The sequence below is a fragment of the Molossus molossus genome, unplaced genomic scaffold (assembly GCF_014108415.1).
Source record: "Molossus molossus isolate mMolMol1 unplaced genomic scaffold, mMolMol1.p scaffold_m16_p_13, whole genome shotgun sequence".
Lineage (NCBI taxonomy): Eukaryota > Metazoa > Chordata > Mammalia > Chiroptera > Molossidae > Molossus > Molossus molossus.
Window position 1 is genome coordinate 86,559,094 of NW_023425348.1, and position 12,960 is coordinate 86,572,053.

Genomic DNA, 12,960 nt, shown 5'->3' on the forward strand with positions numbered 1-12,960 from the left:
CCCAGAGTTCTCTCTGTGACCTGTGAACTCCCGCCACCTTGGTCTCTCACTCAGCTCTATCCCCTCAAAACAGGAATTCCAACCCGCTCTGCCTGGCTGCCCCTCTCTGCACCCTGGCCTGGAATGTCTCCAAGCAGTCACCCCCAGAAACCACAGGGTCCCCTTCATTGATGACTGTTCCTAACGGCATGGTGTCCAGTTCCTTGCCAGCAAGATTCCATATATTTTGCCCATTTTGTCTTGTTTTGTTTTCAGACAGGAGGGTCCATCCGGTCCCTGTCACTGCATTTGGCCAGAAATCCAAGGTAACCTCTGCCTCACTGTTCTTGTCTGCCAGTTCTGTCATAGGTGTCCCTTCTGGGTCTGTTTGGGTTCAATGATTTCTCTCCTCATCATGGGCCATATTGTCCTGTTTCTTTTATGCCTGATCACTTTTGATTGTTTAGGAAGCTTGGTTAATTTCGTATTTGGGCGGATGCTGGAGATGCTTGTATTCCCAGCAATGTGCTCTAGTTTTGTTCTCATGCTCTGTTCACTGTTTCAGGAAGCAGTTGCCTATTAGAAAGGATATAGGCATGACTGCTGAATTTCAAAAATAAAATAGTAGCTTAATATAGTAACTTAACCGTCATGTAGTAGTCTAAATATACAATTCTCTGTGGTTGTGGGAATCCTAGGGTGTCAAGGTATTAGGTTTCTTCAATCAGATTACCCCACAATCCTCAACATGCAGGTGGTCAAGATGACTCCTAACCTCCCACCCAAGCCACAGCCAGGGTGAGAGGAAAGAAAATACAAAGAGAATACGCGTCTTTCTCTTAAAGACACCATCTAGAAACTGCATGTCATGGCTGCTCATATCCAACGTGTACAACTTGGTCACTTAGCTCACTTAGCTGAAAATCAGGCTGTGAAATGTTTATTCTGGATGCCCAGATGCCCAGCCTCAATTCTGTTACTGTGGAACAAAGGGATAATGGGTATTGCGTAAGCTAGTAGTCTCAGCCACAGGCCCACCCATGTGCCCCTCCACCCCAGACTCCAAGATAGTCCAGAATTTCTGGGTAGTGGGCATCTCTCCATCACATCTGAATGTAGCTCCTCATGGTCCACAGATGTGTCTGTCCATCCCCCCTCACCCTTTCCAGTCGAGTTCCTTGATTGTCAGCTTTGTGAGGCATATTCCTGGGGTCCATATAGTGATCCTGCAAATCGTAAACTTCTGTACATATGGATGAAAGTCTAGAGAATTGTTCACTCCACCTGCACTCGAAGCTTCTTCATTGTCATTGTCTTGAGGCCTGCTCTATCTGCTGGGAATGCCACCCCTTGGAAAGTGCGGGGTTGCCAAAGGCCACTCCTACCCACCCATCCTTGACCAGTGCCTCCTGTGAGTTAGAGCAGGTGCTGCCTGCAGAGGTCAGGCTAAGTCCAGGGGCCTCCTCCCCTGCCAAACCTCGAAGAGGGGACTCTGGGGGCACCCAGAAGCCTAGTTTCCGCCCCCACCCCCACCTCGGAGTTCTTGAACCAGGTTCCCCTGCAAAAGGCTGTGGCCTCCTCAATGGCCCAGCTGCTGTGAACCTCTGCCTTTTGCTTCCTTACTTCCTGCTCGCTCTCAAGCCCCACCCACCGTGACCTCCAGACCCCCAACCCAAGGGATTTGCCATCCACTTACCGATGGGTCCTCACACCCTTTTCCTGCTCTCCACTGCAGGTACCTTCCCAGAACGTGGAATTCCTGGCTGGAGGGAAAGATCCCTTGGAAATCTTCATTGCAAGCCAGTGACTGCAGCTTGGAACAGACTCTCCTCTTAGGTGAATTACCCCTTGGGTCCAGCGGCTAACCTGTGGTTTTGAGAAAATTCATTAGCGGAGCACAATGCAGAAAAACTTCAGGTTCGAGGAGAGGAAGTGGGAAAAAACTATACACCGAAAGAAAGACGGTCTGTCCCTGGAAACGTAGAAAGAGCAGAGAGTAAAGTAAAAAGAGATGTGTTTCTTTTGCAGTGCCCAAGGGAGAGCTTGTTAAAATCTGATGTGTCTGTAAGACCCCAGTTAACACTAGAGAAATGTTTCCTGAGATCAACCTCTGTGTGTCTGAATTCTGTTTTACAGAATGTGTTTACAAACAGTACATTTTACAAACAGTAACACACATATCACTTAAAATGTGTTTTCCAGAGTGAGCTTCTTTCCAGGATAAAATCCTCTATGTGACGAATGTTGATCACGTCCTCAGGCACGTTCAGCATTGAGAGAAATGAAACCATCTATATTCACATAGCTTGCTAGTTACATTCATATGACTTACTACTCCACCATTGTCATCAACATACATCTGCTATTCCAGGAAACTTGCCCAGGTACTTGAAACTTGCAAATATCTTTATCATTTATTCTCATAACATCCTCAAAGACCCAACCACTCTTCAACAGAAAACATCCAAGTACCATTTACATTCCAAGTCTTGAACCTGTGCCCCCAAGCCCTTGCCTTATTATTTCCACCAAGGCTAAACTGTTACGCAGTGCTTACCCTATCCTAACCAATCCCCAACGTTAAAGACCAAAGTTAAACCAGACTTCAAAATCTCAAAAAATACCTCAGCCTTGCTCTCCCCACCTGTTGAAACACTACCAAAATTCTGTGCAATTATTGCTCTCCATGACCTCAGTAAACAATAAATCTCATTTTAGTTTCCCCAGGGTCTCTACTGTTGGAAAAGTCTCCCTGTGGTAAGTATATAACGATAATACCAACAGTAATATTTACTGGGCAACCTATTATGTGCCAGGCACTGTTCTGATGTGTTTACATTCAGTGTAGTCTTTACTCTTCACAGTAAGGGACTCTGATCTCACCACTATCCCCATCTTATAGGAGTAGAGAATGAGGTACAGTATTAATTAACATGCCGAAATTCAAGCAGCTAGTAAATGATAACCTGAAATTTGAACGCAGGTGGTTTTACAAAAACGAACATTGATATAGCACTTGCATATTTGGTATCTCAAATAGCATCATTGTCTCAGTTTACAAACAGAAAACTAAGGCTGAGAGAGGTTGGGCGAATTGTACACCTGAAACCTATATCATTTTATTAGCACTGTCACTCCAATAAATTCAATAAAAATAAAAATAAATTTAAAAAAGAAGTTGCTGGCACACAATAGGTTCTCAAAAGATTTGCTTAATTAATTGATGAATAAAAGTGAAATGGCTTGGTCAAAGAACTGGTAAATCTTATATTTTATGTGTATTGTTAAATTGATGTGTATTGTTAAATTGCCTTCCAGAAAAGAAATTAATCCTTTGTTGTTGTTATTTGCATCTTATTTTTACTTTGTTATGGTTTAAATATTTCAGAAAGTTTCAAATATTTCACCTTGTGCTTCCGTCTTGGAGACAGTGATGTGTGGGAATAAGAACCCGGCAGCTTATACAGAGCCAGCTGTCGAGTTTTCAGAAACTGTGAGAACCAGTTGTAAAATGTAGCCATTGCTTAAAAATTATATAAACTCACCATTAAATAAATTATGTTTAAAATAAAAGTAATGCATGCTCAAAGCACAAAAAACAAACAAACAAACAAAAAAACCCACAAAAAACAAAGAGCTAAGGCTGAAAGAGGCTGATGTGAGTTTCCTGAGCTCTTTCCCAGTAAATGATGAAGCCGGGGCTCCCGCTGCCTAGTGGAATGGTTAAGAGAGTAAAAACATAGTCTCTATTTATTTATCCTTTTACCTCAGAAATTAAAGTTGATATTTATTAGTGTAGTTAAGAAACAGCTAAATTAGAGGCTAGTTATTCATGCTTTTCAATTTAAAAAATTATTTTCAATTGCAGTTTACATTCATTATTATTTTGTATTAGTTTCAGGTGAGTAGCATAGTGGTTAGATAACCATATACTTTATGAAGTGTTCCCCCTGATATTTCCAGTACCCACCCGGCACCATACATAGTTATTACAATATTTTTTTTTATCCTCACCTGAGGACATTTTCCCATTTTTTGTCCAGGTAGAGTGGGAGGGAGAGAGAGGAACAGAGAGATAGAGAGAAACATCGAGAGCTGCCACTCTCACGACCATCCAGGGCTGGGGACAAACTGCAACCAAGGTACGCGCCCTTAGCGGGAACCGAATGCGGGTCTCTCTGGACGGCAGGCTGATGCTCTAACTGCTGAGCCAAACCGGCTAGGGCTATTACAATATTATTGACTCTTTTCCTATACCGTGCTTTACATCCCTGTGACTATTTTGTAACTATCAATTGCACTTCTCAATCCCTTCATCTTTTTAACCCAGTGCCCCCCCCCCCCAAATGTGGCAGTCATCAGTCTGTTCTTTGTATCTGTGATTCTCTAGTTCTGTTTTGGTTGTTCATTTATTTTGTTCTTTAGATTCCACATATAAGTGAAATCATATGATATTTGCCTTTCTCTGTCTGACTTATTTTACTTAGCATAATACTAAGTCCATCCATGTTGTCATAAATGGTAAGATTTCATTCTTCTTATGACTGAGTAATATTCCATTGTATGCATGTACCACATTTTCTTTAAAACGTAGTCTTTAAATAAGTTCTACTTGACAAGAACAACAGGGGCTAGAGCATAAATTAAGCAACAACATAAAGAAGCAAACCAGGAGGTAACCTTTCTGCAAACAACTGCTCTGTTTTCTTTGGCAAATCAATGCTTTTTCTAGAATAAAATAAACTTTAGATATATAATAATTAAAGACAACCTATGTACCGCAGTTGGATTTTGGTCTGAATAAATTAGTATTGTGATTATGTAAGAAAAAGTCCTAAATCTTCAGAGATGGAAAGTGATAATTAGGGTTAAAATGTCATGATGTCTCTAACTGTAAAATCATCTAATAAAATTTTTTAAAATGATACAATTTGCATACAAAAAAAAGAGCAGTTCTTAGCCCTATATTATGGGTATGTGGAAGCTCATTAAATTACTGCCTTTTTTCTATTTGAAAATGTTTATAATCAAAAGTATACTCTCTGGAGCTTTATGACCTTGAGTCAGTAGCTTAATCTCTGAGTTTTCATGTTCTTTACCAGTAAAATGGGATTAATCATATCTGTTTCACAGGGTTGTAAGAATTACATTGGGTAGTTTATGAAAAGCAGGTAGAACACAGCATAGTGCATCATATGCATACTCTATTCATTCATGGAATGTATCTCTTAAATGTATCTTTACTGAGGGCTTGCCATGTGACAGACATTGTGTGAGCTATTGAGATACTGAAGACAGGCGGTTGCTGCCCTTCCATGGCTTCCATTCTAGTGGCATTTATCACTATTGAAGATTTCATTCTTTTATTTACATTGTTCATTCTCCTCTGGGGAGACATCAGAGGAAAGGGAGAGGGGAAAATACTTCTTTAAACAAACAAACAAACAACAACAAAAACTAAAGCAGTAACTAATGTTCCTATCTTCCCAGGCAAATGCTCACTACAAGTTTATTTTGCCTTTATGATTCTTTTCCCACCTGTTCTCCTAGAATTACACCATCTCCTTGCCATATCCAACTGAAGTGGAGGCCAGATTTTAACATCAGTGTAACTAGAACACACTTTTGAATTCTCTTTCTGCGATCCCTTCTGTGGGCGTATATACCTGCCTTTGAATTTCATCTCTGCCTTGTAGCTCTGGCCTTGGGGAGGTCACCTACCTTCCCTGAGTTATACTTTCTCCGACTACAAACACTGATATACCTATTTTGCATGCTATCTGTGGGAATTGGCAATTAGAGATAATTTTTGTAAAATATTCAGTATTGTTTTCTATCGAGGGGAACTTTTATTATTAGAGTGATAATAGCTGGTGGATAAACTGTCTACTTGCTAAGTTAACATCTCTGAGAAGGACGAGGCGGGAACTGAAGGAAAACGTAGGCTGTGGGATTCCCATTAATCTTATCCTCTCCAATTAATGATTGCTATGACGATACTGCTGTAACTTGAATCTTTTTAGTGTTTCAGCTGAACTGTCTATTCATCTTCAGGCCACGATGAGCCCTAAGAAACGCAGGTCACAGAAGGTCTCATGCGATACAAAGACTAAGAAAATTAAGGACTTTTTCCCTCCGGTATGTTTGTTAATACTGTTTATAAAATATATGAATATTAGACTTAGCCATCCTTGACCCTGGGTTTTCTAGTCTTCCTGCCAAGAAATTGCCTCATTGAATGTTGGGCATGTTAAATAAGTTAAAATCTTTCTCATTCATTTTATTCTTTCCATTTTGAGGGGTGGCGGTGAGGAGTTTTCATAAAAATCTAGGCCTTTAACAAAAAAGTTACTGTAACGGTTCCTAAACAACAATAGTGAAAAGCAAATATTATGTATTACAGTAAAACGTGGAATAAAAACAAAATTGATGTTATTTCATAGCTTGAAAATATATACTGTGCAGATATGGCTGATCTATTTGATAACAATAATAGATTTGTGTAGGGCTTTACAGTTTATGAAACCATTTTAAAATATTTATTCTTACTAAAGCTTATTAGGCAAGCAGGGAAGCTTTTCTTACCCTCAGTTTGTTTATAAAGGGAAGAAAGAAGTGCATTGCTTCCTAAGGCAGTAGTGGAATGAAGACTTGGACTTACGTCTACTTTCAGTGGGGGCCCTTTGTACTAACTGGGCTCTGTTATCATACTACATCATCCTATCCTTTCTTGAGTCTAAAATGCTCCTTGGATTTATTATGAAAAAGGCTGAGAGGTGGTGAGCATTTGAGAATGCAACTTAGAAGCCTTTAACTTGTCTTTTATGCTCATTCTAAGTAGGGCATCCAAGTATGTAGAAAAGCCAAGCTAAGCCTAGTTCCATTCTCCGTCCCACTCTATGACAGTGCTAGCCAATAACCATGTAAAACCCCACGTCCCCCTTTTGAAACTCATCTGCCCAAGAATCCTTTGACTAGTTGGAAATACCTAGTCTCCCCACGGGCTGTGCGGCCAGGAGCCTCTGACGGCATCAGGCTGGAGGGATGCAGAGTTTGCACGTGTCCCCAGAATAAATTTATATTACCTTATGCTTCTTTTGTTTTTATCCAGAATATTAGTGCCATTACAAAGAAGGAAACTAAAAGTTTTCTTTCCACAATAGTTCCAGCCATTGTGCTAGGCAGTGCCACACGTGACATTACATTTAATCTTTGCAACAATCCTGGCATTGTTATTCCCATGACCAGCAATTGGCATCTGTTGCCATGATGAATATTTCTTGGCTAATATGTATCTTTTAGGCATAGGAATCCAATGCTCTTAACTTTTTATGGAATTTCTGCTATTTGATGAATCTTCCTTATGTAATTTCTCTGCCCTCCCCCCTCCTCGGTGTTTAAGAGAATGCCCTATGAAAACAGGAATTGTGGATATAAAATTTACCAAAAAAAAGAATATGTAGTCTAGTGGAAAAAATATTGGACTAAGTATTGGAGTTCTGATACTCTCTTCATTCGTTGGTTATTATGTAACCCTAAGAAAGGTACTTACAGGAAAAACTTTCTGTGCCTCAGTTTCTCCATCAAAAGGACAGGGATGCCATATTTGTTGTCCCTCATTCCATAGGATTTTGGAATTAATTGATATAATAAAGGAAATGATTTGAGTTCTTTGTATGATCGATGTTGGGTGAATCAGAGTTTTGTTATTAGAAATAACTATATTATTATGACCAAATATTTAACAGATGATGGTTTTGCTTAACATTTAATGCCCAATAATAAACCATGGTACCTTATTCTTGCTAAGTTTGATGCTTTAAGAACAAATTTTTGGTGCAATCCATCACTGTGGTCAGACAAAGTAAAAATTATACAGAGACCTGATAGAACTCTGTAAGAGAATTGGTAGACTTTTAAGCATCTCTGTGTTTGATCCACCTAGAAACAGTTGTTTTTCATGTTTCTCAGAAAAAGGCACCAGTCTAGCAGTATTAAAAGCATATCTAACTGATGGGACAGGAAACTCAGCTTATATTTTGGCTCCCAAACTCTGACTTAATTCTATTCACTGGCCTTTGGAGACTGGTTCTGGTTTCCTATAGAAATTTTATGAATTGCATACTACAAAGAAAAACAAAGGATAAGAGTTGCATACACAGTTTTATAGTCTTTAACATTTTCTTTTAGGTCAACAAAGGACAAGAGAACAATCCTAGTATTCCTCAAAAGAAGATGGACTCCAGAAAAGACCGAAAAGATACAGCTAATGCCGAGGCTCATGGACCCAATGACCAGGCTACATCCCAAAATAAGGTACTTTATGTTACCGTGGATGTAAACCACAAGAAACACAAAGAAATGAAACACATGCTCACGCATGATAAGAGGGATAGCTTATCTGTGGCACTTGACACCCTTCAGGCTGTCAAAATAGAAAGAGAAACTCGGCAAGGCATTGAAATGCTGGTACAGGGCATAGAAGCAATTAAAGGTTTCATAAACCTTGGGATGCCCCTCAGTTGTTTTCCTGATAACTGCCACCTGAAAATTACATTTGCTCGGAGTAAAAGTAAGGAGAAAAATGAGAACCAGATAGTTGGCCGGCATGAAAAGGCACCAGCTGACTGTGTCAAATTTTTTATCCACGCCATTGGGAAGAAGAGAAAAAGGATCGTCAAACTCGGGGAACTTCACAAAGACGGGTACACACTCTGCGTCTTTGCTTATAAAGGAGAAACCATCAAGGACGCTGTGTGCAAGGATGGCAGATTTCTTTCCTTTCTGGAGAGTGGTGATTGGAGACTCATTGAAAACCTGAACTCTGTGGTAGAAAGCACACAGCAAGTGGATGACTTAGATGGCAAGCTCTTTCAGCTTGAGATGGAGACAGATGTGGCAGCCCCTCAGAATTCTCAGCTGGGGGAACGAAACACCTGTGTGTTGAATGGAGAAATTGTGGCCCAATACCCTAGCTTGGAAGGAGAAACTAAAAAAATTAGAGAAAAGTTTAAGAAAGACATGAAAAGAAGAAATGGGAAATCATTATTTCATGCACATAAAATAAACTTTGGGAAACAGACTAAAAACTCTACCCCAGTTAAAACACTCAAACTTCTTTCTCGGCTCAGTGACTCAGTTGGGTATATATCATGGGACAACAATGGAAATAGGGGTTCTGCCACCTGCTTTGTTTTCAGAGAGTTGTTCATTTTAACTTGTGGGCATGTAATAATGGACATTGTGGGAAAAGGGGTAGAGCGAAGTAAGTGGGGAGACATAATTGGTCAGTGTGTAAGGGTGACATTTGGTTACGAAGACAGTCATGAAAAAAATAACTACTTTTCCATTGAACCTTGGTTGGAGATAGGTGATGAAATTCTTGATTATGCTGTTCTGAAACTGAAGGAAAATGGACATCAAGTACCTATGGGACTATATGATAGAATTTGTCTTGCGCCACTTAATGGGTTGATATATATTATTGGCCATCCAGATGGAGAGGCAAAGTCTACTGATGCTTGTGTTATAATTCCTCAGAGTCAGCGAGTAGAGAAATATCAGGAACATCTTCAGGCTGCGGGTTACAATGATCATATGCGGTATATCCATATGTACACTCAAAGAAGTTTCCAGGCAATTGTTCCCAGACCTGATGTGATTACCTATAACACCAGTTTTTTCTTTGGGTCTTCTGGCTCCCCAGTGTTTGATGCAAAAGGTTCATTGGTGGCCATGCATGCTGCTGGCTTCCCTAATTACTACCAACCTGGATTTTCCAGTATCATTGAGTTTGGCCCTACTATGGAATCCATCATCCATCATATTAAACAAAATTATGGAACATGGCTTGAAGAATTATGCAAAACTCAGCAGGATGTAGACATGATGAGTGATGACGAGTGAGGACAGTAAGAATTCAGTCTGTTTCCAAGCTTTAAGAGAATTACCTGTAAAGTGTTATTCCAGAAGCAGTGGTAGTTTTCTAAATTCCAAAATGGTTAATTTCATCAATAACAATAATTTATATTATTGACCATTTCCTATGCATCAAGCATTTTGCTAAGCACATGAAGAAACCACTTGTAGCAGCTCTATGAGGTAGACTGTTTATATCCTTATTTTCAAGTCAAGCATTGTGAAGAATGATTAGATTAAGTGATAACTGGATTTAGGGCACTGGAAGTAGTGTAACCACTGTTTTGTTTTTTACTTTCAATATCTTTCCCTAAATTCTGTTGCGTGAAGGCAGGATTAAAAACTTGTTCATCTCATTATGCCCAATGTCTGGCAGATAGAAAGTACGTGCTTTGAAATTGTGTGAGTCAGCCGGTAGCAAAACTTAGGGTTTCAGCTCATCTTAACTGAGGAGCTAAATGCTTGTTTAGAAATTAACTCAAAATCTTTAAGAATTTCCAAAATTTTCATATTATTAAAACTGTCAGGATAGAGGTGTTCTGAAATTCAAAGAGTGATATCTACTCCCGTATTTATAGACTATCAGGACAGGGCAATATCTTATAAGATCTATAATCATATTATTTTACTCAGATTTCCATAGTTTTTAACAAAGGTCCTTTTTTTGTTCTGGGGTCCCATCCAATAATGTTAGGTACCTACCATTACCCACAGCTGTTCTGTCTCTTCAGGCTCCTCTTGGCTGTGACATTTTGTCAGACTTTCTTTGTTCTTGATGACTTTAGCAAGAAGACTACTGATCAGGTGTTTTGTGAGATGCTCTTTTGCTGGAATGTGATATATTTGTAATGAATAGACTGGGCTTGTGGGTTTTAAAGAGAAGGTCATCCTAAAATTTTCCCTGGGTTTCACTTACTTATCCCTCCCCTCTCCCATGAATTCCTGGTGACCCCTGATCTTTTTACTGTCTTTATAGTTATGCTTTTTCCAGAATGTCGTATAAGTAGAATCATGTAGTATGTAGCTTTTCCAGATTGACTTCTGTCACTTAGCAATATGTAATTGAAGTTCCTCTGTGATTTTTCATGGTTTGATAGCACTTTTCTTTTTGTCACTGAATAATGTTCTATTATATAGGTATACCACAATTTGTTTATTCATTCACCGTTTGAAAGACCTCTTACTTGCTTCCAGTTTTGGTGATTATAAATAAAGCTACTATAAGTGTGTACAATTTTTTTTTTTTGGTATGTGCCCCAAGCGGGAACCGAACTCGGGACTCTCTGGTCCACAGGCCGACGCTTCAACCGCTGAGCCAAACTGGCCAGGGCAGTGTGTACAATTTTTGTGTGAACATACATTCTCAATTCAAATGGGTAAATACCAAGGAGGATGATCACTGGACTGCATGGTGAAATTATGTTTAACTTCATAAGTTATCTGCCAAACTGTCTTCCAATGTGGATGTGCCATTCTGTGTTCCCACCAGCAATGGAGGAGGGTTCGTTTTGATTCACATCCTCACCAGTGCTTGGTATGGTCACTTTTTTTTTTTTTTGGATTTTGGACATATTCATCCTGTTGAAATGCATGATATTCTTCAGGGTATTATGGGATGTATCATGAAATTGGAGCTGTCTTGGACGATCTAGCATATGTATATATAGTTAAGGAATTAGTCTATATTCTTTCAGGAGAATAAAACCCCAATAAATATCACAAGAATAAGGTATTTAGTTAGGAACGGAGGGTTAGATGACTGGGAGGAGCAGGGGACGAGATCTGTAAGGCCGCAGCCAGGGCGTGTCAGCCAGAGCATCGGAACGAGAGAAGTGGCTGGCTGACGTCGAGAAGGCTGAGATGGTCCTGAGACCGAACAACAAATGGGTCCAGGCTGCCTGTCAATTGAGCAAAGACAAGCTTGAATGGTTTATGGACATTTATTCCAACATTGCAGTGTGGGAGAGCAGTGGTCATGCCATAAAATCTGCCCACCCCCACTCGCCAGCTGCTTTTAAAGGGCAGAGAAACAATGACTACGTGAGAAAGGGCAGTTGAGCATAAAGGAAAAAAAAAAACAGGTAAAATCATTACAGATAAGGGGGGGGGGCAGAATGTGGGCTGGGGGGATTGTAAAGGGTTTAGGGCAAGGGAAAGAATGGGGGCTGCCCGGGCTGGTCCCCAGTGAGTCGCAGGCACAGTTCCAGTGTTCAGGCAATCAGGTTGTTAGTCTTCCTGCGATGTCAGGTAGTCCTTGGCGTCAGAGCAGGAGAACAGACAGTACTCCTGAGGTAAGCTCCTAAGGCGCACACCTCCCAGCCAGGTCAGAGTGGGTTTTTCTTTAATCAAAGCAAAACATCTACGATTAACATGGTAAAGAATGATGAACATTTCTTATAACTACGGCTAGTGCCCACTCTGACTAGTTCTCTATTCTATTATTTTCGGCCTCACCTCTTGTCACCATGATGGCAAAGTAGCAGCTTTCAGAGAGGGTGCAAAATTGCTACAACAGCTGCAACCTACAAGCTTGTGCAGACACCACAGTGTCCTGTCTGACCATTGTGATCATCCGAGAAGCAATACCTACCGCTTCGTGTTCCTCCTCCAAGTTTCTCATGGGTTTTGCTCATTGACGAAAGCTAACCTGTAACACATAGAGATTCTGGGGAGAAAAATAATTCTCAGCTCTATAAGGAAGTGGTGTTGCTGGTAACCAGCACACACAGAGTACACGAACACGTATACAATTATAAATTATCGTTAGTGAGGTGGTAATGCAGTTTTTCTCATAAGATGTACGTCACTACTGGAACTGATTCCTAACTGGCAGTCTTCTGCACACGCACTATGTCCTGAAAATCAATTATGCTACAAAGAAATCCTGTCACCAGGTGCTTTTTAGTCGCACACAGAGAAGTATCAAGTGGAAGATCAGGCTAACATTCCCTACAGGTGGGAGAGCAAAAGCAATTCCTTAGTTCCTGCCTGTTTCCTTTTGATCCTTCACGCTGCCCACCTCCTTCCTGTCTTTGCTTATTTTCCACATGGGAATTCCAGATA

General features: G+C 40.2%; 1 protein-coding gene across 1 annotated transcript; it reads left to right on the top strand.

The window, feature by feature from the left end:
• Nucleotides 1-256: 256 nt before the first annotated feature.
• Nucleotides 257-10,304, top strand: FAM111A (family with sequence similarity 111 member A). The gene is made up of 5 exons (XM_036258970.1): nucleotides 257-305; nucleotides 1,715-1,815; nucleotides 2,698-2,736; nucleotides 6,034-6,117; nucleotides 8,170-10,304. The coding sequence occupies exons 4-5, from the start codon at nucleotides 6,040-6,042 to the stop codon at nucleotides 9,883-9,885; spliced, it is 1,794 nt and encodes a 597-aa protein (XP_036114863.1). The 5' UTR covers nucleotides 257-305; nucleotides 1,715-1,815; nucleotides 2,698-2,736; nucleotides 6,034-6,039; the 3' UTR covers nucleotides 9,886-10,304.
• Nucleotides 10,305-12,960: the final 2,656 nt, after the last annotated feature.

Coding starts and splice junctions, on each gene's coding strand:
- FAM111A (XM_036258970.1), top strand. CDS start 6,040: ATGAGCCCTAAGAAACGCAGGTCACAGAAGGTCTCATGCGATACAAAG. Junction 6,118..8,169: donor TTAAGGACTTTTTCCCTCCG/GTATGTTTGTTA, acceptor ATTTTCTTTTAG/GTCAACAAAGGACAAGAGAA.